At 28.1% G+C, this 25,518-nt stretch overlaps 6 protein-coding genes across 6 annotated transcripts; 1 reads left to right on the top strand and 5 right to left on the bottom strand.

The window, feature by feature from the left end:
- Positions 1 to 8,987: 8,987 nt before the first annotated feature.
- Positions 8,988 to 11,179, bottom strand: Phum_PHUM129200 (SPFH domain-containing protein 1 precursor, putative; the record flags this gene model as incomplete). The annotated part of the gene is made up of 7 exons (XM_002424390.1): positions 8,988 to 9,259; positions 9,339 to 9,432; positions 9,931 to 9,942; positions 10,012 to 10,247; positions 10,337 to 10,518; positions 10,605 to 11,053; positions 11,126 to 11,179. The coding sequence occupies 7 exons, from the start codon at positions 11,177 to 11,179 to the stop codon at positions 8,988 to 8,990; spliced, it is 1,299 nt and encodes a 432-aa protein (XP_002424435.1).
- An 809-nt stretch (positions 11,180 to 11,988) lies between these two features.
- Positions 11,989 to 15,641, bottom strand: Phum_PHUM129190 (structural maintenance of chromosome, putative; the record flags this gene model as incomplete). Its single annotated transcript, XM_002424389.1, has 2 exons — positions 11,989 to 13,635; positions 13,728 to 15,641. 2 exons carry the CDS (start codon positions 15,639 to 15,641, stop codon positions 11,989 to 11,991), a joined length of 3,561 nt encoding a protein of 1,186 aa, XP_002424434.1.
- Positions 15,642 to 16,912: 1,271 nt separating this feature from the next.
- Phum_PHUM129180 (uncharacterized protein) lies at positions 16,913 to 18,464 on the bottom strand (the record flags this gene model as incomplete). Its single annotated transcript, XM_002424388.1, has 7 exons — positions 16,913 to 16,947; positions 17,155 to 17,286; positions 17,373 to 17,542; positions 17,653 to 17,806; positions 17,883 to 18,015; positions 18,092 to 18,225; positions 18,302 to 18,464. The coding sequence occupies 7 exons, from the start codon at positions 18,462 to 18,464 to the stop codon at positions 16,913 to 16,915; spliced, it is 921 nt and encodes a 306-aa protein (XP_002424433.1).
- A 185-nt stretch (positions 18,465 to 18,649) lies between these two features.
- On the top strand, positions 18,650 to 19,720 carry Phum_PHUM129170 (Exosome complex exonuclease RRP43, putative; the record flags this gene model as incomplete). The annotated part of the gene is made up of 4 exons (XM_002424387.1): positions 18,650 to 18,666; positions 18,752 to 18,926; positions 19,004 to 19,419; positions 19,498 to 19,720. 4 exons carry the CDS (start codon positions 18,650 to 18,652, stop codon positions 19,718 to 19,720), a joined length of 831 nt encoding a protein of 276 aa, XP_002424432.1.
- Positions 19,721 to 21,160: 1,440 nt separating this feature from the next.
- On the bottom strand, positions 21,161 to 22,288 carry Phum_PHUM129160 (gamma-aminobutyric acid receptor-associated protein, putative; the record flags this gene model as incomplete). Its single annotated transcript, XM_002424386.1, has 3 exons — positions 21,161 to 21,226; positions 21,776 to 21,973; positions 22,199 to 22,288. 3 exons carry the CDS (start codon positions 22,286 to 22,288, stop codon positions 21,161 to 21,163), a joined length of 354 nt encoding a protein of 117 aa, XP_002424431.1.
- A 382-nt stretch (positions 22,289 to 22,670) lies between these two features.
- Phum_PHUM129150 (adenomatous polyposis coli protein, putative) lies at positions 22,671 to 25,346 on the bottom strand (the record flags this gene model as incomplete). Its single annotated transcript, XM_002424385.1, has 7 exons — positions 22,671 to 23,206; positions 23,287 to 23,412; positions 23,485 to 23,826; positions 23,903 to 23,997; positions 24,071 to 24,288; positions 24,370 to 25,229; positions 25,298 to 25,346. The coding sequence occupies 7 exons, from the start codon at positions 25,344 to 25,346 to the stop codon at positions 22,671 to 22,673; spliced, it is 2,226 nt and encodes a 741-aa protein (XP_002424430.1).
- Positions 25,347 to 25,518: the final 172 nt, after the last annotated feature.

Raw genomic sequence — 25,518 nt, 5'->3', positions numbered from 1 at the left:
TTAACGGTTTTTTTTTTTTAAAAACATTTTCAAATTTAATAACCGATAAAGTTTAAAAAAAATTTTTTTTTTTTTTACCGGCGTGCGACCGACCATTTTTAACGCTACAAAATGTCTATGACGATGATATGATGACGTCATATATTCACAAGTCGTAACGTTTTATTTTTTAAACGCGTTTTATCACGGGGAATTTTTTTTTTTTTTTTTTTTTTTTTTTATCACGTTGCATAATGCTGAGATAAGAATTTCTAGAATGTTCTGGTAAAAAAAAAAAAAAAAAAAAAGAAATTTAACATTCGAGTGGAACGTTATAAAAAAAAAAAAAAAAAAAGGTTTTAAATGACGATAAATATTTTAACGAACGGTAAAATCCGTTTCAAAGGTTTGTAAACATACGAATAAATTGTATTAAGGATTTAAATTGTTGGATCGTCCAGACAACCTTGACCAACATAACAAAAAAATAAAAAAAAACTAAAATTTATCCTTCATTTATTTTTACACGGAAACGAATTAAAAAAATATTCCAAAGATTAATAATTAATTAATTTGTCGCACGTGGAAGAAGAATGAAACAGAAAAAAAAAGTGTAAATAAAAGACGGTTTGTTAAAATACGCGATAAAAGCCGCGAAATTATTATTTTGATTTCGTTCGTTAAAAATTAATTCGCGCCAAATTTTTTTTCCCATTGTTTTTCAAATCGGATGCCAAATTTTTTTTTTTTAGGGCTCTCGAAAAGAGAGAGAGAGAGAGAGAGAGAGAGAAAATGTCGTCTTCCCAATTTTTATAAAAATAATTTTTTATACGATTAACAAACAACGATACAGGTGGCGAGTTTCTTTTCCTTTTTTTCTACCCTTCCCCTCCCCCCCCCAAAAAAAAAATGAAAAAAATCGATTATGAAAACCAGGTGAAGTGAGATTCGATACACTTGTAAACAAAACAAAAAAAATTCTTCTGCTTTTTTTTTACCCTTCCCCGCAGCCATTACTACCACCACCACCACCCACCCACCCACCACTGCCTTCTAAAAACTTTAAGCTTTTAATTGGATCTAAATATGATTTAAAAAATAAATTTTTATTAGTATTAGTCCACCTGTCTCTCCCTTTCTCTCCCTCTTCTTCTCTCTCTCTTTCTCTCTTCTCTTTTATTAGCACCTGTACCTTTTTTTCGTTTCCCCCCTTTTTTTTTTTTTCATCCCCCAAAGCACCTGTTTTTCATCTTCTCCTTTTATTTTTTCTTTCCCCAAAAATTCTTTTACATCTCATGTGTAAATAATTATTAACAAGTTTTAAAACGCTTTCCTTGATTATTATCATTATTATTACTATTATCATCATCGTTATTATTATCATTATCATTATTATTATTATTATTTAATCAAATCGGAAATAAAAATCAGATGAATTAATAAAAAATTTAACGATTATGATGCATAAACATTAATCGAATCTTGTAATAATAATAATAATAATAATAATAATGATGATGATGATGATGATGGTGGTGGTGATAAAAGCAAAAACACCTCGTTACGTCACGTTTCTTAATAATAATAATAATAATAATAATAATGCAACGTTTTAAACGTTTTACTTTAAAATGTGTAATTACACCTTCATCTTCTTCTTTTTATTATTATTATTAATTTTTTTTCGGATTTAAGTAGTAATAATAATAATAATAATGATTAAGTATTTAGTCGAATTAAAAAAAAAAAACCGGAAGTGATTTGATGATTTGACTCGCGTAAACTTCCGGTTTTAACCGGATTGATTACGAAAACAAAAGGAAAAAAAAATGTTAACAAATGAATGGGTAGGTTTCGTCGACAGAAAGAGAAAGAGAGAGAGAGAGACGGTAATAAAGATAAAGAGAGAGAAAGAGAGAGAGAGAGAGAGAGAGAGAGGGGGGGGGGAGGAAAAAACATTTCGCCGTATTGTTTATTAAAATAAAGAAATAAAAAAAAAAAAAAAAGTTTGGCGCTTAAGTTTATTCCCGAAAAGAAAAAAAAAAAAATATTCAGGGAGGGTTTGAAAGATTCGTTTTCCGTTTCCGGTTAATATAAAAATAAATATGACGCCCGAAATAAACTTCCAACGTTCGAAAACATCTTCTTTATTTTAATGTGAAAATTTTTTTATTTTTTAGGGGAAGTTGTAAAAAAAAAAAATTTTTTTTTTTTGTTACTTTGTTGCCGTAAAAATAACCGAAAAAAACGATACAAATAAAAAAATTATTATTATTATTATTAATTCATTGACGTGGCATTAATAAATATGGCGGTTTTAAATTGCAAACGAAGAGGGGGAAAAAAATGCACCTGATTCGTAAGATTTTTGCGTTTTGTTAAATCGTTAAGAAGACAAACGGATGATGAGGCGGATTTAACAAGAAAATATTTTTAACGTTTCTGTTCCCTCTGACCGTTTCCGGTTTTAATAATTCACACGCGTTACGCATTTCCCTCGCCCCCCGCCGCCGGAAACAAAAATGGGATACGATTTGGGTGGGATTTTTTTTTTTTTAAATTTCACGATGATAAATACCAAAGAAATCTGCCGATCGTTCTACAACTACTAATGACTAAAACCACGTTTTTTTTTTTTTTTTTTAAATGTTCTGATTATGGAGAAGTGGATGTAAACCGGATGGCGAATCATTGAACGAAAAAAAAAAAAAAAAAAAAAAAATTTTTGTTTAAACATTTGTGTAACATCGACCACACAACCAAAACCACCGCCACCACCACCACCACCACCGCCGACTTTAAAAACATATTTTTTTTTTTCGACACACCTATTTTTTATACCATTCGTAAAAGAAAGAAAGAAAGAAAGAAAATAATCCATTTTAGAAATTTGATTCGGTAAATACAAAAAAAAAAAAAAAAAAAAAAAAAAAAAAATGGATGCTGCGTTCGGGCGCCTCGTGGTTTTATGTTCTTAGATAACGACCCAGCTTCCATATCAATTTCCCTAACTCATTAAATCTACTTCCTCTCTTTTTTTTTTTTTTTCATCTCAAACTAACTTCTAGAAACTCTTACACACACACAACAAAACCGGACATTTTGGAAAAACCATTTTGCGTATTTAATTCCGGTTATTATTAACTTGAATCGATAAAATACCGGTTCGTGATTAATAATAATAATAATAATGGAGGAGTTTTTTAATTTCGAAACGATAATAAAAATTTTTTAAATAATAATAATAATAATAATAATAATGAGAAATAATGTCGTTTTACACAAACCGGAGATGATAATGAATAAGTGATAAAAGAGGTGACAAAATGGCCGCCATTTTGTTTTTGAAAAAAAATAAAAGAATCTTCGTCGATTCTTGTTAATTAAAAAGGAAAATCCCTAAATGAGTATTTTTCTTTTGCAAAAAAATCTTGACTCATATCTGATGGTGGTAATACCACCTGGTACCACCACCACCACCATCGATACCAATAAATTCTCGATCGGGAATAAAAAAAAGTCGTTATGTTTTTACCAAAAAAAAAAAAAAAAAGCAACAGTTAATATGGTGAGAAATCGTGGCGTCAGAATCGTTTAGGGTTCTCTCCAGGGAGTCCAAATTGTACACGTCGTCATCGGTGTCGGTGTCGACCACCACCGAACAAACAATTTAAAATCATTTTTTTTTTTTTTTTTTTTGTAAAACGAATCGTAATGGCGTCATAAGTTTCATTTAGTCACGGATTTAAGTTTAACATAATTAGTTAAATCTCGACATTTTTTTAATTTTTTTCGGGTGATTGCCCTCTCCCTACCCTACCCTACCCTATCACCCCCCGCCCATAATCCCGACAGAATCCGACACCTACCTGTGGTGAGAAAGAAAGAGGGGAGGGGGAAAGTGAAAAACCGAATAAATTCAAACCATTTTTTTTTTTTTTAAATTTTAAAATGCAGAACAAGGTTTTCGAGTTTTTTAGGTATTCTAATAACCTACCCACCGCCACTACCACCGCCACCACCCACCGACTCACTGCCGCCCTCCATTTTCACGCATATTTAAAATTTTTTTTTATTAAATAAAAAAAAAACGGAATCGAATTATTTTCAAGATTTAAAAAATTATTATTATTATTATTATTATTATTATTATCATCGTACTCGTCGTTTCCTTTTAGTTTTATAGACTAGACTAGACTTACTAAGACCAGACGACAAAAAAAAAAAAAAAAACAATTTGTATAATTTTTGTATTTGCACCTGATTACAAAAAAAAAATTGTGTCGCGATGACTGTTAGAATTCAATATGGCCGACAAAAGTCACAAAAAAAAAATAATAATAATAATAATATTAGAAAAAAGAAAAGAAAAGATTAGAAAGTTGAGATGCTGAAATCTTTTGACGATCATTCATGTGTAACTGAAAGATGCGACGACTTGGCGCCAAACAACAACAACAACAACAACAAGAAACAGCCAACAAACGATTTCGTCTGAAAATTTATTTTATACATCTCCCACAAAAAATTTTCCTTCTGCTTAAAATTTAACACAAAATTTTTTTTTTATTTTCCACCTACGCACATTCGTTTCTTTGTTAGTGCCACGTTCATTTACCATCGAATTAACGGTACTCGACAATAATGTTTAACAGTTTTTCTTTTACCGGTTTGTAAAATAAGCAGACGATAATTATTAAAATAACAATTTAACGGTTATTATTATTATTATTATTAATATTAATCGATCGAATTTTTCGTCATCTACGTCATAGAAAAACCTTTTTTTTTTTTAAAAAAAATGTCATCGACCTTAAATTCAACGACAGGGAAAATTTTAAGTTTGAGGGGGAGAGGGAGGGGGGAAGTGGGAAGGGGAGGAGACGTCGAAAAGATTTCCAGCTGGAATGACAATTTGACGCGCGCCTAAAATTTCGTTCGAAAAAAAACGAAAATGTAGGACATTGAAAAAACAAAATTTATTTCCATAAGTGATGATTATTCATTTTGCGCGCCGTGGCGCCAGACGACCGGTTTTTGCCTTTATTTTCCTCTCCTCTGTAATAAATGCAAACTTTAACTTTTTTTTTTTTTTTTTCTACCCTTTCAATTTACCCTCGTTCCCACCCTCTCTCTTAAACATTTTATTTTACCCTTCTCCCCTTTCCCCCTAACCATTCTTGGATTTTTTCCACGATTATAATTTTTTGTTTGGAAAAAGTAAAAAAAAAAAAAAATGTGAAAGGTGTTAAAAGAAAAAAGGGTAGTGGGAGAAAGGACGGCAAGTGTCATTTGAATAAGTCAAGGTAACCTCCCCGAAAAATTTCTTTTTTTTTTTTTTAAGAAAAATTAACTTAACTCATCGTTACATTCGTCGTCGTGATTTTAAAATTTCGAAATAATAATAATAATAATAATAATAATAATAATAATAATAATAATAATAATAATAATAATAATAATAATTCTCGTCGTGATGATGCAATAAAAAGTTCATGAACTAAAAAAAAAAAAAAAAAAACAAATCATGGAAAATTGCGACAGGTGGAGCGAGTATTATATGCGTAGATTCTCATACAAACAACAAACACGCACAACAAACAAACAAACAAACGAACAAACAAGGACAGATGCATAAAAAAAATTCGATCGCGTAAAAATGTTTTTTTGTAAAAAAACGATTTCTTATGTTTAACCACGTGCCACGACGATCGAAAAGAAAAAAAAATTTCATTTAAAAAACAATTTTTTGTAATGAAATTTGCAATCGATACAAACAAACAAAGAAACAAACGGAACAACAAACGTTTGAAATTTTGTAAGTGAGAGAGAGAGAGAGAGAGAATACACATGGAAAATAATAATATTTAATGTTTACGTTTTTTTTAAAACAACACGTGGCATTTAAGTTTATTATTATTATTATTATTATTTTTTATGTTATTACACAAAGCAGGAGTGACAGACATACAAACACACACACACACATCTCTCTCTCTTAACTGTGAACTGTTTCCGGTTTTGATAAAAAAAAAGGAAATGTATTATATCATACGGAAAACAACAGTCGCGTGGCATTTGTAAACCGTTAACCGTAGATTATTATCGAATTTTAAACAAATTAATTTATCCGAACCGGTGCTAACTTGATCCCCCGCCGCCATTTTAAAATTATCTTTTTGCTACCGTTTCCGGTTTATACCATCCCTCCATCCCTCCCTATCTCCCCCCCCCTGATAAAAAACAAATCGATTTCCAAATGTTTTTTTTTTATTACCGCCACGTCAAAAAAAAAAAAATAGAAATGATGATGATGTGATTCGAATCGTCGTGTACGTAGACAATTCCCCCCCTCCCCATCCTCTCCTTCTTTCTCCTTTATCGAAAAGAATCTGAGAAAAGAATTTTTGTTGTTGTTGTTGTGATCGTGAAAACCGCAATGAAGAAAAAAAAAAAAAGATGAATTCGTGAGGAACCGCAACAAAAACCTCCCTAAAGGGATTTCAAACGCGTGGGAATAAAAACCGCCGAAGAAAAAAAGGACAAAAATTGCTGGAAGCAAATCGGAAGGTGGTTGGAAAAAAAAAAAAAAAAAAATTGTAAAATGAAGACAAGTCGAAGATGAAAATTTGGTATTTATACAACAATTAAAAAGAAAGAAAAAGGTTGGGTTAAATCCCTTAAGGCGAGGGGAGGGGGGAGGCGCAGGGGGTTTATTATCAAAGGTTTCGAATTGCATCATCAACATTTTGTTTTCTCCAGTTTCCAAAAAAAAAAAAAAATTTTTTAAACGGTACCTGAGTAACAAAAAAATTCCATTCCTTTTGTGTTATACGTTTCCGGTGAAGTCTTTTGTAATTTTTGAAGAAAAAACTGGAAAAGTTTTTCCATCGAATCATCATCGTTACAAATCCAGTTTTCCATTCCAGAACTTTCCATAATTTTTTTAATTTCTATAAAGAATTCGAATTATTAGAAAAAAGGATTAACGGGTGACAATAATAATAATAATATGTTAAACGTTGGAGCATGGAGGGAAGAGAGGGAGGGTGGTGGAGGGAATGGAGGACGAAAATGTGATGATGCTGGTTGGATGGAGAAAGGATAAAACAAACCATTTTGTAACTTTTTAAAAATATTTTTCTCCCCTTCCCCCTCAAATAAAAAAAAAAAAAAAAAACATTTGTTACTAATTTTTTTTTTTTTTTTCAAATCTACTCTTCCTATATATATATATATATATAATTGAGCATGTGTGCTATTTCCGGTTTGTGTGTTTTTTTGTATATACACTTGTCTCTCCTGCAAATAAAGCAGGTGAATGATTGAAATCATACGTTTTTTTTTTTTTTTGTCTGTTGCCACTTGAATATTTACCATTTTTCCGGTTTTAAATTTTTTACGTTTTTTTTTTTTTGATGACTTTTATAATTAGCCCGGTCGATGCTTCTTTTTTTTTTTAATAAGTAAGCAGACGATGACAAACTATCGTTTACCACCCGTTTAATTTAATTTATTTTGAATTTTTATTAACGTTTTTGAATCTTTTTTTTCCTTTTTCTTTTCTCATATAAGTTAAACAAAGGGTTTTTTTCATTTTCGCCATATTTTCAAATTTAAAAAAAATTATTACGAATGACACAAAATGTCGTCCGTTAGTGTACTTAACCCATGCAAAACGTTATTATAATCATTTAATTATTATTATTGTTATTATTAATTAGGAATAATAATGTATTTTATACTCACGTTTGTACGATGAATACTCTTTACTACGGTCCTGATTAATCCGATAATATGTAATGGAATTCGTTTAATATAAAGAAAAAGGAAAAAAAATTTTTACACTGTGACAACAATAATGGATTCACTTGTTACTTGTGCCCCGACATGTTCTAGAATCGTGTTCTAGAACATTTTTAAAATTTAAAAATTCAGACACAAAAATTCAGGTAAAAACAAAAACTTATCACTCATCATCAAGTATAATTACTAATTGAAACTTTTAAAAGATAATATAATAATAATATTTTTTATTTTATGCCTTTTAAAACAATTTTCTTTCACAATTAAACTAATCACTTTATTCTTATTACTTTTAAAAAATTGACGTGGCAGATGCGAATTCGTAATTTGCGTTCACGACAAATTCGGGTACGTTTTGGAATTGCGCGTCATCGCGCGTTTCATTATTATTATTATTATTATTTTTCTCATTCGAAACGTTATCGCGACGGTTTTATTTATTTATTTATTAAAAGTGTTTCAAATCAATCCCTTTCATTCCTCTTAATTTAATTCAAAACCGAAAAGGTTATTACATAGAGAAGAGGAAAAAAACCGTTAATAAGGACGAAATCGCACTACAAATAGAAATTTATTATTGATCACGTGATATAAAATGGCGGAGATCGAATAAACATTAGTATATTGAAAGAAAGAATAAAACAATAATTAATTCAATTAAATATATATATATATATATATGTATGTATTAAATAATTATAATTGATGATTTATAAAATTATAATATTATTTACATTTAATATAAAATAATTTCTTTTTTTTAAAACTAGTTTTCATCGATAATTAATACAATTTATTTAAAATTGCAAAATATGAATATTAAAAATAACATTTAAAAAAATTTATTTTTCAGTCTAAGCAGTCCATTACAGAGAAAAAAAATTATTATTATATTATTAAAATAAAATTATTAATATTATGTTTCGAATGGTAATAAGAAAGAGATGAATGCATTATAAAAATAATTCATTTCGAATAATTGATTTTTCGAGTATGAGATGCATATTTTGGCATGATAACAATCGATAATGATGATTAAAAACATTAAGATCAAGTTTAATTGTGAAACCCATATTGTTGCTACCCCTGTGTAAGATATATTGTCTTTCGTATAACAAAATGATTTGTGATCGAGAAAAAAATATGGGTGTAGAATATTACATTTAGAAAATTATTAATAATAATAATTAATAAATGATTTGCTATGGTGCTATTATGGCACATTTTAAATCATTTAATAATGGGTCTATGAGTTCCTCGAGTGATAATATGTGTCCTGTATTACTATCTTTAGATGCTATAAATGTAATAACCATTGGTAGTTTGTTTATTTGAACAACTTGATGATTCGAATAAATCGATATAACAAATTTATTTTTTCCTAAACCTAATTTACTTCCCTGATCTGTTGTTTTACCAAATGTCGATATAAAACTTGGTTTCATTGCATAATCAGGAGCTTTATTGGTAGCAACTGAAACAAGTTTAAATTATGAATGGGTTTTAAAGAAGAAAAAATTGAATTTAAAAAAAAAAAAAAAAAACAAACGTACCGTCCAATATAGGAACTCCATCTCTATCTGTAATAAGTATACAAAACAATCCATCGACTTTACCGAGTAAGAAAAACAAATATTTTTTCATTTCCTATAAATTATAAATACGTGTAAAATTATATATTTAAGTGAAATAAATAAGAGAAAAGTGATAAACTTTATGTTTAAAATTGTCATCTGATAATAAATCGATAATTGAAAATGATGAAAATGTTTTAATTTTTAATATTTAAAAAAAATAACTTTACCTCAACCATAGCGAATAATAAAAATTACGTTTTTAAACTAAACATATATAAAACAAAGAATAGAAGAAGACATTTTGTAGTGACTGCTCAAAATTTTCTTAATAATTTTTCTAGTTCCACGACACATAGATCAGATACCGACTAATGAAACGCACGGTTTTTTTCCTCTTTATTTAATCCGATATCAATTTAAATTGCACTAAAAAAAAGTTTTTTTTCAAACCGAATAAAAAAATATTATTTACAAATCTTTAAATAATTAATTATACTCGTTATAAAAATGATTTGACACAGAAATAACTTATGAATGATAAGAAATTAAATACAATACACTTACACACATGATAACTAAACTAAAATAAATATTATAATTTAAAAAAATTGACTTTGGCTTTTAATCAATTCTTCGTTGAAGGTTTTACAATGGCGTCGTCATTCGATGAATCGCAAGGCATTGAATTTTTTAGAATATCGTTGGTGACAAACATTTTCGGAATGCTTTCACCAAAATATATTTTATTATTATTAGCTAAAGTTTCATATTTTTTCAATTCTAAATATTCTTTTGTCAGTAATAAACTGTTTGCAGCTGCCTCTTGTTTAGCTTTGTAATAATCAGCATCTGCTTTACTTTTTTGTTTAGCCGAATGAATTTCATCTGAAATTATAAAAAAAAAAAATAATAATAATAATTATCGATCTTATCGTAAACACAATAATATAACTTCCACAAGGTTGACGACTAACCTTCTATGGATGCAATTTTTTGATAAGATTCTTTTTCCATTATTTTTTGACTGAATTGAATTTTAGATACTTGAGCTTCTTTTTCTGCTTGAATTATAGCTTTTTTCCTATCTGTTTCAGCATCCTTTTCGACAACTTTCTGACGTTGAATGGCAATGAGCAGTTGAGTTTTTTCTGATTCCCTACGGAAAAAAAAACAAAAGAAATTATTTTCAATTTAAACAAGAAAAAAAAAATTCTTATTAAATTTGATATAAATAATAATTACATCAATTCATATCCTTTTCTTATTGTTTCAGGTATTTTAGGTTTGGTTATCCTCACCGCTTGAACAAACAAACCGGGAGCCATTTCGTTTAAATCTGTCTGTAAGGCATTTTTTAACTGTTCATCTATCTGATCGAACAAATCAATGTAAACTTCGTGTAATGTATGCCTGCTGCAAAACTGATTTAATTCATGATGAACTTTATTAAAAATTAATGTTTTGTCATAATCAGCTGTGTAATTCTTGACAATGTCATAAACAGCTGTCGGACTAAGAATATTGACCACTTCTATTCTATCGAAATAAATAATGACACCACCACTTGTACCACATGGTACATTTTTAACTTCGTCAGTCTGTAAAGTCACTTGTACCGATCTAAATGTTGTAATGAATGGTATCATCATGTGATAACCTGGTTGTCCAGTACTGGATAATAATGCACCACCCTGAAGTGTAAATAAACAAAGTTAATTTAAAAAAAATAAATCAAGTAAAAATTTTTTCAAAGAGTTATTTACCCTGTAATAAACGCCAACGTGTCCTTCTTCTAATTTATGAAGTGAAAAATTCATTATGATGGTACAAACACCCAAAAATCCAAAAAAAAAAACTAAAAAATTATTACCCATTTTGTTGTATTTTGTGATTAATCACACGCGTCAAACTCTAATCAAGTTTTGATTTTTTTTTTTTTTTTTTTTTTTTTTTAACGATAATTATACATTAGTTTTACGTTAAAAATACGACGACCATTTTTTTTAAAAAATTGTATTTTCTACATTAACATAAATAATTCAATATAATACGTAATTAATCAATATGAACAACAATTCTTTTTTAAATATGCCGCCGGTATAATTTTAAATGCCAATTACTCATCAGAATAAATTTCTATGAAAACATTAACGATGAATATTTTTTAAACAAAACATTTTGAAAACATTAATATTAATAACATTTTTTATTTATTTAAATTATTTAGCGATTGTTAATTGATTTGTAATGCGGAAAAGAAATACACTTATTAGTAATAACGGCCATTAAATTTAACGTGTCAACATAAAATTGTTATGTAACGTAAAGTTTTCTAATTACACTTTCTTTTTGTTGTTTGTTTTGATTTAATAATTTCATTCTCTATGACATACAATCGAAGGGTAAAATGTATAATTTTTTATTTAATCGACTATATTTCATTGTATCAAACGATTTTTTTTCGAGATAAAACGATAATTATCGATTAATCGATTATTATATATACTTAAAAATAAATATTTATTATACAACGTACAGTTTTTTGTTTGTTTTTCACTTAAAAAAATCGTCCTTTTTACAAAATTACAATATTTAAAACTACTACTACTACTACAACTACTATTAACTAATTTTTTTTATTATTATTATCTTTTTTATTCGTTTGACTTTGTACGATTCTCGATACTGTCGACATTCCGTCTACGAATTTCGTTCTGAATAAAACGTTGGCATTATTAAACATTCCATCTTTTAACGAAACTATTATAAATTGTGACGTTTTAAAATGAGATTTCAACATGATTCCAATGTTTTGAGTGTGCGACAAATCCAACGCGGCATCGACTTCGTCCAATATGTATATGGGAGCGGGTTTGAATAAAAGCATTGATAATATGAGGGATAGAGCAACTAGAGACCTTTGACCTCCGCTCAATTCTCCCAGGCTTTCTTTCCACTTTCCGCCGAATCCGACGCGGAATTCCAAACCGTCAAGCACCGTCATACCCTCCAGGGGTTCCAATTTGGCCACGGCTCCCGGTAGCAGAGTGCTAAAGATAGAAGAGAAATCTTTGTTAACTTGTATCCATGCTTGCTTGAGAGCTTCTTTTTTTTTCTCTCCCAATTCCCTGATGACTTCTAATATTTTCTTCTTGTCGTCTTCGACCTGATGTCTTTTCTTCATCAAATCGTTGTATTGCTCTTCCGTTTTCGTCAGCAGATTCATCGCTTTCGTGTTTATGTTTTTCCCCAATTTATCCTTCATTTCCTGTAGTTTTCCGATTCTTTTTCCCGCTTCTTTCGGATCCGTTTCGTTGAAATCGTAAATTCCATTTTTTTGCCCGAAAAATTGTTCTTCCTGGAGAATCCAATCGTGAGCTTTTTGCAATTCCTGAACTCTCCTATTGCATTCTTTGGCTTCTTCCTTCAACTTATCTTTGTCTTGTTCGCATTGTTTGATTTCCAATTCCATTTCTCTCGACTGTTTTAATATCAAATCCTTTTTTCTATTTCCCTCTATTATTTCCTTATTTTTTTTCGCTATCTTATCCTTTATCGATTTCAATTCTTTTTGTGCTTCTTCGACGCTTTTTTTTATTTCTTCCACTTCGGCTTCTAAATTTTTCTTGTTTTCCTCCAGGGTCCTCATCGATTCCTGATGTTTTTGTATTTGTTCCAAATTGGTTTTGATTGAATTTTTCAATTCGTCCACTTCCAATTTTAAACCGTCGTATTCTTCGGCCCGCTTTTCTCTCTCCTTTCGACTTTCCTCGGATTTTTTCCTTAAATTTTTAAGCTCGTTTTCCGCTTCTTTCAATTCTTTCTCCCTGTTTTGTTTGGCATTTTTTATGTTGTTCTTAATGTCGACGAGATTCTTTTTTTCTCTCACCACCGTTTCTTGACATTCTTGTTGCCTTTCCGTCAATTCGTTTATCTTATTCTTTATCGCATTGACTTCTTCCTGGCATTGGTAGTGCGTCGTTTTTTGAAGTCGTTCCCGAATGACGTTCAATTCGTGACTCCTGAGATCTAATTTTTGTTTTAACGAATTGTACTGCGTAGATTTCGACAAAAGCTTTTCCAGTTGTTTTTCTATGACGTTTATTCGAGATTCTTTCGAATCAAAATCACTCGACCACTTTTTTATATCTAAAAGTTTTAAAAGAACCGGTTGAGTTTGTTGTCTAGCACCTCCAGACAATGTTCCAGAAGGATCACACGTGTCACCGTCGAGAGTCACACATTTTTTCATTATGTCCGGATGATAACAAATCTGAAAGTGAAATAAATTAAAAATTAGTTGAATGTGGATATAAAATGTTTAATGGATTTAAAATTAAACGTGGATTTTTTTTTTTTCATTACTTTTTTCGCAACGTTCAAATCTCTGCAGACAAATGTAGTACCGAAAACAAATTGCATGGCCGGTTCAAAAATCGGATCGTAATTGATAAGAGATAATGCAGGCCAAACATTTCCTTTACCAACAAGTTTTTCAGCAGTTTGAACAGTTCTCGAATCTAATTTTCTACCAGTTATCTTATTCAGTGGTATGATTGTAGTCCTCCTTTCTAATTTTCCTTTATCTAATAGTTTTTTACTCGTGAGATCCGTGTCCACTACAACGTTAAAAAGTCTACCGCCTGCTGTTTTTTCAATGGCTACAGCAAATTGTGAATCGCACAAATCAAACAATTTACAAATTAAACCGTGAACTGATTTCCTGTTGAAATTAGGCTCTGGATCTTTATATCTAAAACTTAATCTTGGATCCTTTGATTCTACAGCTTCTATTTTGTCTCTTAATCCTCTTAATTCATATTTTAATTGCTTATTTTCCGCATGTAAATTTTCTGTTTCCTGAGCATCGTATCCTAATTGAGAAATTTGTTTTTCCAACGAACCAACTTCTGTTTCCAAATTGTTCAAAACATCTCCATCTTTTTTAAAATCATTTTTTGTCGTTTGTAGTTCGGCAGTTTTTTTCTTCAGATCTGCATTGCAATGTTGTAATTGAAGTTTACACTGTTCGATTTCAGTTTGAGCTTGAGCGATTTGTCTCTCTGAATCCATAAGTTTGTCCTGTAGAGTCGCTTCTTTTCCTCCATTATCTGCCACTAAACCTGAACTAAGTGCTTGAAATTTATTTTGAGCTTTTTCTAATTCCATTTTATCCTTTTCTTCTTCCTCTGCAAGCCCTTGAAAAACTCCATCAATTTTAGACAATTTTGTCGATTTATTTTTTAATACATTTTCATCATCTTTGATATTTTTTTCCAATTCTTTTATTTTCTTTTTTTCATCTTCCATGTTGTCAATGCATTGATTTTGAGCACCCACAGATTTTGTCAACTGTCTTTCTTTTTCTCTCAAATGTGTTTCAGTTTCAGCTAACTTTCCACCGCTTTCTGCATCTTTCGATTTGTGTAATTCTTCCATTTGTCTATTGATTTCTTCCATTTCTTTTTGACCATTTTCAATAAATTCTTTTTTAGTTCTTATAGTCTCTTTGATTTTTTCCATGCTGATATCTGCTTTTTCTGCTGTTTGTTTGTTTGACACATATTTCCATGCGATGTAAATCTTTTGTAAATATTCTAATTCCCTTTCGATTTTTTTAAATTCTAAATACTGTCCCCTTTCCTCTTTCAATTTTGTCAATTTAGGACTTATGTTTTCATTGACAATTTCATCAATTTGTAACAATTTGGCATCCTTTTTTTCTAAAGTTTTTTCTGCCTGTTGTTTTTTAGATTCAAACATTCTAGTCCCTGCTGCTTCTTCAATCATCGATAGTATTTCTAAGGGTTTCATATTTAAAACTTTTGTTATTCTACCTTGCATAACTAAAAAATGAGGATTATTTACATTTAATTGTACTGAACAAAAAAGATCCTTGACTCTATTATTAGGAGCGTTTAAACCATTAATAAAATATTTATTTTTTCCACCCATAACCACTTGTCTTGTAACCATAATTTCATCATAGCTTTCATAACCAACCGGGCTTTGTTCTTTGTCAGAGTTATCAAACGTAATTGAAACACTTGCTTTTGTCACTCCTGTCTGTCCTTGTTTGTAAACTAAATCCTGTAAAAGAGTAGCACGAACTTGTCCCAAATTTTGTAACCCTAAAACAAAGCAAATAGCGTCAAGAATATTTGATTTTCCACTTCCATTTAATCCAGTTATTGCATTAAATTCACGATCGAAACCGCTAATCTCCGTTCTTCTCCCGTAGGATTTAAATCCATCGATAACAATTGATTTAACAAACATAATTTAAAATTAATTAATAATACTCGAACATGAAACAAACACAATTTTTGGCGGCATTTATCCAGCATCCCTTACTTCTTAACCGTCGTAGATTATCGTCGTGGTTTTATCTGTAATTTGAAATACATGTACACTAATAATTGCGCGCATACATTTTCTATTCCCACGATCATAAATCCAAATAAATTTCAAAATAAAATAAATCCAATATTAAAATGTTTTAAAAAACCAAATTTCTCTTAAATCTATATTTAATATTTTTAACTAAAATAAATAAAAATAAATAATATTTAAATATTTCATATATATTAAAATCAATATTAAAAAAAATAATAATAATAAAAAAGAAAACTTAAAATTGATTTTTCCAATTATAAAAATAATATAAAAAAATAATAAATAAATATTAAAAAAAAACAATGATTATTCGATTATTATAAAAAAAATTTAAAATAAATACTTTTTTCGATTTCATATTTTAAATAAATAAATAAATAAATAAAAAATTGATTTAAATAATTTTTTTTTTTTTAACATTTAATTTTTGTTTAACTTTTGCATTAACGGTATTAAATATATTTAATATTGAATCTAATTTCGAGTTGATTAAATTAAATTGTTTCGGCGTTAAAAATTCCGATTGTGGTAAATAATTTATTATTTGATTTATTTTACCCTCGATTTTATATTTTAAATTTGTTTTATTCAATTTATTTTTTTCTTCCAATGTTAATTCCGACGACGATGGCGGCGGCGGCGGCAACGACGATGACAAATCATTATTATTATTATTATTATTATTTTGTTTTTCAACCGTTCCTTGTTCGGATTCGTTCAAATTTATTATTTTAGACTGTGATTGAATGATTTTTGATTGTGATAAATTTTCATCGGCTGAAAGTAATATTATTTCCGCAACAGATGAATAATTTAAATCACGAGATAAAATAACGATTTGCGATGATGACGACGAGGACGTCGACGAAATCTCTTCTCCCGCCATTTGCAAAACATTGTTTGATGAATTTTTATAATTTTTCTTAAATGAAAAAATAATAATGTTAGAATTAAAGCGAAAACGAACCGACATATTTCTTTTTTAATTAATAATAAATTAACCTGTAAATTATTATCATTCGTTTCTGTATATTCTGTTGGTAGGATGACGCTTTGACCTGGATAAAGTGTAAAATTCTGTTGGATTCCATCATTTAATTTTTCTATTTGAATTTTTTCCAAACCTTCATTTTCTTTTATCCTTTCTTCATTTTTCAACTTTTCATTTTGTGTTTCGTTCGTGCTAATACTTCACAAAAGAAAAAAGAAAATTTACAATATGATAGCTAGAACAAACTAGTTCGAGAAATTTTATGCGAATTTTCTCTCTATTCGTAACTAAATTACAATTTTTCCTTCGACATCTTTTCCCAAACCCATTGTTTCGAATAAATTTTATTATTATTATTATATTAATACCTTTCTTTCATTTTTTTCCCTTGATTATAGGTGTTACTCCTCATTATGTTGTATAAATCCTTTTTAGAAAGTAAATGTATTCTCTTAGCATTTACATTTTCATCATTATTAATACCTTCTTTAATGTCTTCTAATATCGAATCAAATGTAAAACCCTGTTCGATTTTTTCTATTACAAAAAGAAAACAAACCTTATTTAAAATATTATTATTATTATTATTATTATTGATAAAAAAAAAGATTGCTAATGATCACCTGCCAAACTTGCTCTTTCTTCCTTCGATAATTTCAAATGAACAACATCTTTTAAATGACCCAAATGTGTTTTATAATAGATAACTTTGAGTACTCCATTTAAATACTCTGTGACTTCCATAGCAGCTGGACATGTAACTCCAATTTTACACGATCCTACAGATCTCATTCTTAAATAATAAAATAAAATTCTTGAAATCGAGTCAAAATGGTGATGTAGGCTCATGTAGGTGAAGTTGATGATGAGAACGATTTGATTTGTGATTTGACATGAACATACCTGTACTTACCGAATCCTTTGGGACTGTAATGACCAGTTCTATGACAGTTAAAAATTTGTTTTTTAGTGCCATTTATCAATGTTGTTTTTTTCCTACCCATGACAAACAACGATACCGTATTGCTTTCTTCTTCTTTTTTCCATTTTAAAAATTCTTTGTTTAAAACCACAAAAAATTACTTCATTATAATATTTTAGAATTGTTTGGTAAATTATTATTCAAATATTACCTGCTTCGTTGGAAAATTCTAATGAATCTTTTAATATTTTAATCTTGTGACATGTTTCAATATGATTTCTTAATTTTTTCATCATTCTACACATAAAATTACAATTGTTTTCTGGACATTTTATTTTTTTAACCTGTAAAAACCCATTTTGGAATATAATTTATGATAATTTAATCGTTAAATTTGAATTTTTTATTATTTACGCTTACAGACATCCTTTCAGCCTCTTGAAAATTTTTATGTACATCTCTTAAATGCTTCATCAAATTTTTCTTAGCTGTGAATTTTTTAAAACAAACAGAGCAAACATTTTCCAAATCTTTTTCCTGATTAGGAATAACATCTACAATGATTTTTACGATGAATAACATTTAAAAAAAATATTTAAAACAGTAAAAACATTTACTTAAAGCAAATACCTGACATGTTATTTGATGCATTATTAATATTATGAGAATTTAAATGAACTGTTAAAGCGGTTTTTTTAACAAAATTTTTATCACATACGTTACAAGTAAATTTTTTTTTCTTGATTTCATCATTTTTAACTGCATTAATATTTTTATGTGAATGATTTTCCATGATGACAGTATTTAAATATAATTATAAAAACCATTTTAACGGTTTTATTGTAAAATTAAATTGAAACATTACTACTACCTGTTATCTGATATTTATTTTATTGTCTAATGACACGATCCAAACCCCATGAGAGTGTATTACACAATGAAATTTTTACAATGAGATAAAAATAAATTTTTTAATCAATGGCATTAATTAATAGGTTTGAAATTTATTATTAATAATTACGTTGCTGCATTTAATTAAATTATTAAAAATTTCATAAATTTTTTGTTTTATTCGAACAGTAAAATTGATCCCGCTGGATTTCTTAATAAAGTTTTGGCGCAAGGTGTCAGACCCGATGGTCGAGCTTTAGATGAATGTAGACCAATTAGCATAAATGTAAATTCATTTCATAATGCCGATGGATCTGCTATCGTTAAAATAGGAAATACTGCAGTCGTGTGCGGTGTTAAATTAGTCGGTTGAATTCTACTTTTTGTTTTCCATACAAACCCTTATAGTTTTCACCTTTTCACCTATTTTTTGTATTGTAGGAATTAGCTAAACCCAAAGCCGAGACTCCAGATCAAGGTTATTTAATACCCAATGTCGATTTACCTCCCTTATGCTCTGGACAGTATCAACCAGGACCTCCATGTGATTATGCACAAGAAGCTACAAAATTTGTCAATGAAATTTTACTCGAATCCCAATGCATCGATTTGAAAGCTCTCTGTATTGTTCCTGATCGTTTAGCTTGGGTTATTTATTTAGATATTATTTGTTTAAATCAAGATGGAAATTTATTAGATGCAGCATTAGCTGCTGGTATTGCTGCACTTAAAGTAACTACTTTACCAGAAGTCATTTACAATGTAGAAAGTGGTGAAAAAGTTGTTAATCCATTAAAAAGACAACAATTAAATGTAAAAAAATTACCATTATCAACAACTATAGCAGTTTTTAAAAGGTTATTAAAACTTGATGTAAAATTATTCCTTTTCCTCAAGACAAAAGATATAAACAATTTTTCTTTTTTTTCTTTTAGCGATTGTTTATTAATCGATCCAACAGTCGAAGAAGAATCATTTTCATCGGGAACAATATCGATTGTAATAGAAGCAGATTCCGGTGATATTTGTGGCATTCATCAACCAGGAACAGAACCGTTGAAACCTTCGGAAATAGATTTTTGCATAACTCAAGCTCAAGTTAAAACCAAAGCTGTTGCAGAACTTATAAAAACAGCAATTAAAAACTCTATGAAATAAATAATAATAATAATAATAATAATTTTTTTTTAATAAAACAAAAGTGAAAAAAGTGGTATTATTAATAACGATAAGAAATAAGTTTTTGTACTTAAAACAAAAGAATAAATAAATAAATAAATAAATTGACTTTTTCACTGATTATGTTTTCTAATATCAAAAGACCTTGATTACAATAATCAACACAAAGAATTCTCGAAATTTTGATTATTTTAAATAATGCCTTATTATCAATAAATTATTATTATTATTATTAATTCCTTTGTTTTTCCCTATCCAAAATTATTATTATTAATAAAAAAGTGATAGTGTTAATAATAATAATAATAATAATAATCACTTGGTCATAATTTATTGAATAAATTTAACTTATAATGAATTTTTTTTTATAAATTTTTATAATTTACACGAGAGACTCTAACAAATTAAAAAATACTTATAATAAAAATAAAAATTATTTATCACCAAAACTAAATACTTTTATTAATTTTATTATAATGTCTAGAAAAATAATAATAAAATCACAATTCAGTTAAATTTATATTTTAAAAAAAAAAGATGCAAATATATATATATTTATATATATATATTATCGACAAGAGACATTTTTTAATTTTCGAAAAAGGTGCATCGACAAATAAAAAAAAAATTAAAGTTAGTATTGAATTAAACCTTTTTTTTTAAAACTTTTTTATTCTATTCTATTGCTTGACCAGACCAAACAAAACTTTCATCATTTTAACTTTTATTGCCTTGTAAATATATTAAATAATATTTAATAATAATAATTTTTAATTTCGAGAAGAAGAAAATGAGAAAAATTTCAGGCAGTTAAATGCTGGTCCAGTAAATCACAATCCTTTCAATTTGTTTTTTAAATCGTTATTAATATAAAAATAATAATAATGAGTTTAGTTACACTCGATAAAGATATATAAGGGTAAAATACAGACAAAAACAAAAAAAAAATTAAAATTTTTCTTACATGTTATTCAATACTCGATATTTTTGTAAATTGATTTTTAACGATAGCTTTCGATATTACCTTTCGATTTCTAATTATTGAAAATTATAAATTTTTTTTTTTTCCTTTTTTATTATTTTTATTATTTTTATTATTATTTTTTTTTTAAGAATAATAATTCAATTTGACATATTTATAAACACAAAAAAAAAGAAAGAAAAATTATTAATAATAATAATAATAATAAACTATAAAATTTAAAAACATAATGAAATTATTGAAAAAATTATTTCTCGTTTTTTTTTTTTTAAGCTATTTTCTTTGTTCTTTTTTTTTCTGTTTTTTTTTTTACCAACACACTTGATTACAAACATTTCTTAATTCATTCACTTGAGAAAATATTACATAAAAAAAAGAGGGAGAAAAAAAAAAAAAGATTTTTTTCTTTTATTTGCTGTTGTTGTTATTGTCGATAATTAAGCTCCATAAACATTTTCATCGGAATAAGCAATGTAAAGAAAAAAATCTTCTTCGTGATGTTCCTGAAAATAATTTATAATAAAAATTTTTTATTAATATTATAATAAACAAAAGAAAGAGAGAGAATAATAAACAGGTTGTGAGAGAAAGAAAGAGAAAGAGAAAGACATTAATTGATGTTGTCCTATCAAGGGCATATTGAACAGCGACAACAACAACAACAACATTCTAAATTATTTGTTACACTTTTTTTCCTTTTCCACCATAAAAATCATCATTAAATTTAAATAATGATGATAATAATAATCATTTTGTTTTTGTCAATCATTTACTAAAATAAGTTTAAAATGAATTTATTAAAAAGGAAAAAAAATTAAAATTGTGGAAATATCATCTTTTGTTTACAATTGAATACAACATTTTAATGGCGTAGTAGTCATAAAAAAAAAAAAAAATTTTTTTTTGCAAAATCGATCGAATTCATTGATTATTGTTATTTTTAATTATAGTAGATGATTATTACGTTATTATTATTATTATTTATGATAATGATTAAGGTTTTTTAGTAAAAAAAAAAAAAATAAAAATAAAGAAAAATTTTTTTGTGTTACCTGATAAAGACTTCCCATTGTGGCTGATGTTGGTGGAATAACGTTGTTAACAAAAAAAAATAATGCATCTTCGGGTCTTAAATGAATTCTTTTTCTAATTAAAAAATAAAATTGTCCAACGGTTAAATCCGATGGTACTAAATATTTTTTTTTATCCAAATCTCCAATCCTTGCTTTTGGAGCTTTTTCGACGATGACCTTTTACAAAAAAAGAAAACATTTTTTGATAATGTAAAAAGGGATTCATTTTCATATCGAAAAGTAAAATGAACAAAGAGAAAAAGAGAAAAATAGAAAAAGAAAAATAGAAAAACTGCGTCGTAAATTGGTCAGTAATAAAAAATTATTATTATTATTATTATTACGCATTTCGCAATTATCGTCGTTCTCAGCTGATTTTTTTTTTTTTTTTTTTTTACTTACTGGAACTCTTTCCGGATATTTTCTCCTTATTTTTTCACCTTCTGCTTTTCTTTTTTCAAATGGATATTCTTCCTTATATTGAAATTTCATTTTTATTCAATAAAAAAATTTACAAAATTAAAACGAAAATGACAAAAAAAAAAAAAAAATAATAATAATAATAAAAACACGGACGATTCTGATACTTTTAACGTAATGACAATCACTGATATCGACGCGATTCTTTGTCTTCGTTTAATATGGCAACGAAATAAAGAAAATTCATGTGCGTTCAGAAATCTTTTCTTTTTTTATTTTGCCCGCCATTTTTATTTTTCAATATTAGCTATATTACCAATAATAATAACGAAATCGATAAAAATTAATTGAAAAACAATTTAATTTTATTATATAAAATATATATTTATTTATTTATTTATTTGTCATTTACAATGATTTTTCCGATTGAAATAAATAATTTACACGACAATATTCAAAACATTTGCTTTGATTTTTCTCTACATTTTCTACATCTTTTACAACTTTCTTTATATTTTTTACGCCTGTTTGTAAATCTCCTACCCGGATTACAAATAAAACGTTCGCTTTTTTTAAATGTTTCCCTTTCTTTATCCGACGCGTTTTTCGGCTTGTCCATCATGGCCGTCGTCGTCGTCGCGTTTTTGACATGATCATCACAATTATTAACGATGTAATGATTATTTGTCACGTCGGAATTTTTCACATTGCTTTTTCTAGGCATTCCCAATCGTATACATTGTTGTACGAGTGCTTCTTCTAATGGCGTACAACCTCCGTTGTAAACGGACTCTCTCGGTACGGTATTGGATGATTGTGGTGACCAGGCACAAGGCTCCCCAGAATATGATAAATAAGATGTTTGTGACGACAGATTATAATCGTATTGAGGTGTTCCGACAGCGACGGGAAATTTGCTATCACAATTAACTGGTTTGACTTGATTCAATTTCGACGAATTACAAACTTGTTTGTCTTTATTTAATTTTCCTGAAAGTAATTTTAAGCAAAACTTTACGATACGACAAACAAACAAACAAACACAAACACAGTAAAACAACAAAATTTACTTTCGTTTGTTCCGAGTATATTTTCAGGTTTTTTATTCTTTTGTGGCATTCCCAGTCTTATGCATTGTTCAACGAGTGCCTCTTCGAAAGGTGTACAAGATTTCGAGTACCAAGCTTCGGATGAATCTAAAAGAAAAGAAAAACCAATTTTCCAGTTTCTCATTTTAACCCCGGAAAAACAAAAGTAATTTTCCTTACTTCCATCTAACAATTTAAAATTTTCCGGTTCTTTACATGATTTACTATCGATTTTCTTTGGCATACCCAATCGTATGCATTGTTCGACGAGTACTTCTTCTAATGGTGTAAACGATTCCGAAGACCAATCATCGATCGTTAAATTAGACGAATGAATTTTCAAACTATCATCATCATCATCATCATCATCATCTTTTAATAAATTATCCGAATTTCCTTTTTTCTTGTTATTATCATCATTTTCTATAGGAATCCTTTGTGAAATTCTACATTCTTTCGTTATCCCCTCTTCTTCCCTTTTCATCACTTCCTGTTTCTCCGTGAAACAACTCGAACTCTTTCCTGTCAATAATAATAATAATAATAATAAAAAAAATGTTTTTTATGTTAATTTGAAAACGTGTAAAATATTTCATACTTTCTTCGACTGGAGTTTTATTTACAAATGAATTCAATGGCTCTGATCCATCCTTTGATGGTAAAGATGACTCGACACATTTTATAACAAATTTACTATAAAAAAAGAAAACAAAATGGCGTCATTCATTTTGATTGTAATGTTAAATCATTCGTTTTGATTTCATACCTGTTGGATTCGATTCTTATGTTATTTATTCCACTAATTAAAGCTTCATCGTTAATGTCTGAACCTGATTTAGTTTGTGTTTTACTAATTTTATCATCATCAGTTTTTCCCTCAGTATTTTTAACATCTTTTTGAGAATTTTGTGGCAGAGTTGGTAGACTAGTTTCTCTAATTTTCATTTCATCCCCACCAGCGACAGAAGAAGCAGATGAATTAGTCTTAAAAAATAAGTTTTCACAATTATTTTCTTTTCTCTCTCTGTGAAAGAAAGGAATTGTATGTGTATGAATTGATGTTACCTTTAAATTAAAATCAGTTTTAACTGGATTATCAATGTTTAAAGAACTTAAACTAGTCGCTCTTGAAAATTCAATAGGTGTATCTTCTTGTTTATATGTTGTTACATCATCTTCGAAAACACTTTTTTTCTCACCCAAATCTTCATTTATAGAAAAACAAACAAGTTTGTTCCTTTTCGGACTAGAGGGTGCTGTTTGAGTCGGAGAATCTGGTAATTCGCTTGGAGAAATGACACCGCTTGTAGTGCGACTAAAATCACTCACAACAGAACTTCTATCATCTGGTATTGATTGAGTTATTTGTTCGAAACTACTGAAGGAATTCAACGAACTGCATCTTGAAAACATCAATGGTGTTTCATCCTCACATGCATAATGCTCTGTGATTTGTTCATTTGTAACTTCAACTCTTTCGGATTGTTCGACAAAATTTTCCGATGATTTACTATCGTTATTTTCATAATAATTAAAATTATCATTTTTTTCTTCTTCGTCACTCGGTTCTCCATATTTAAGAGTGAAATCGGTTGGTTGATCTAAATCTGTTTCAGCATAATCACTATATTCTTTATATTTAACTTTATCACTTTGATAATAATTAAAATTTGAATTTTTAATCACTTCTTCATCTACTTCTTCTTCTTCGACTGGTTTCTCGCCATATTTTAAACTGTAATTTGTCGGTTGTTCTTTACATAAATCTTCGTAATTGGAAAAATTTTTAAATTTATTTTTATCATTATCATCATTTGTTTTAATTATTATTTTACATGATTCTGTTTCTGAATATTTTAAACTGTAATTAACTGGACATTCTTCTTCGTTTTCTGAAAAGCACTGATCATACAAAGCATCACGATCTGAAATATTTAAAAAATTGTTGGTAAATTTAACATTTGATGTAAAAATTTCTAAAATCTATCATTACCTATTGATAAACTTGAATTTTCTGTATTTTTCATTTCTCTATGTGTCATTGTTATTAACAATCATAAAAAAAACTTTATGTTAGCCATATACATAATTTTATTAACATTATACATATTATGATTCCTTACTGATTGACTGACAACCCGTAAAAATGATATTTTACATAAAATTGAATCATTTTAAAACGTTTTTCTAATAATTACTAACTCGATTATATAA

The sequence above is a fragment of the Pediculus humanus genome, genomic scaffold (assembly GCF_000006295.1).
Source record: "Pediculus humanus corporis 1103172107475 genomic scaffold, whole genome shotgun sequence".
Taxonomy (NCBI): domain Eukaryota; kingdom Metazoa; phylum Arthropoda; class Insecta; order Psocodea; family Pediculidae; genus Pediculus; species Pediculus humanus.
The sequence above is the reverse complement of the archived record's forward strand: the minus strand, read 5'-3'. Positions and strand labels throughout refer to the sequence as shown.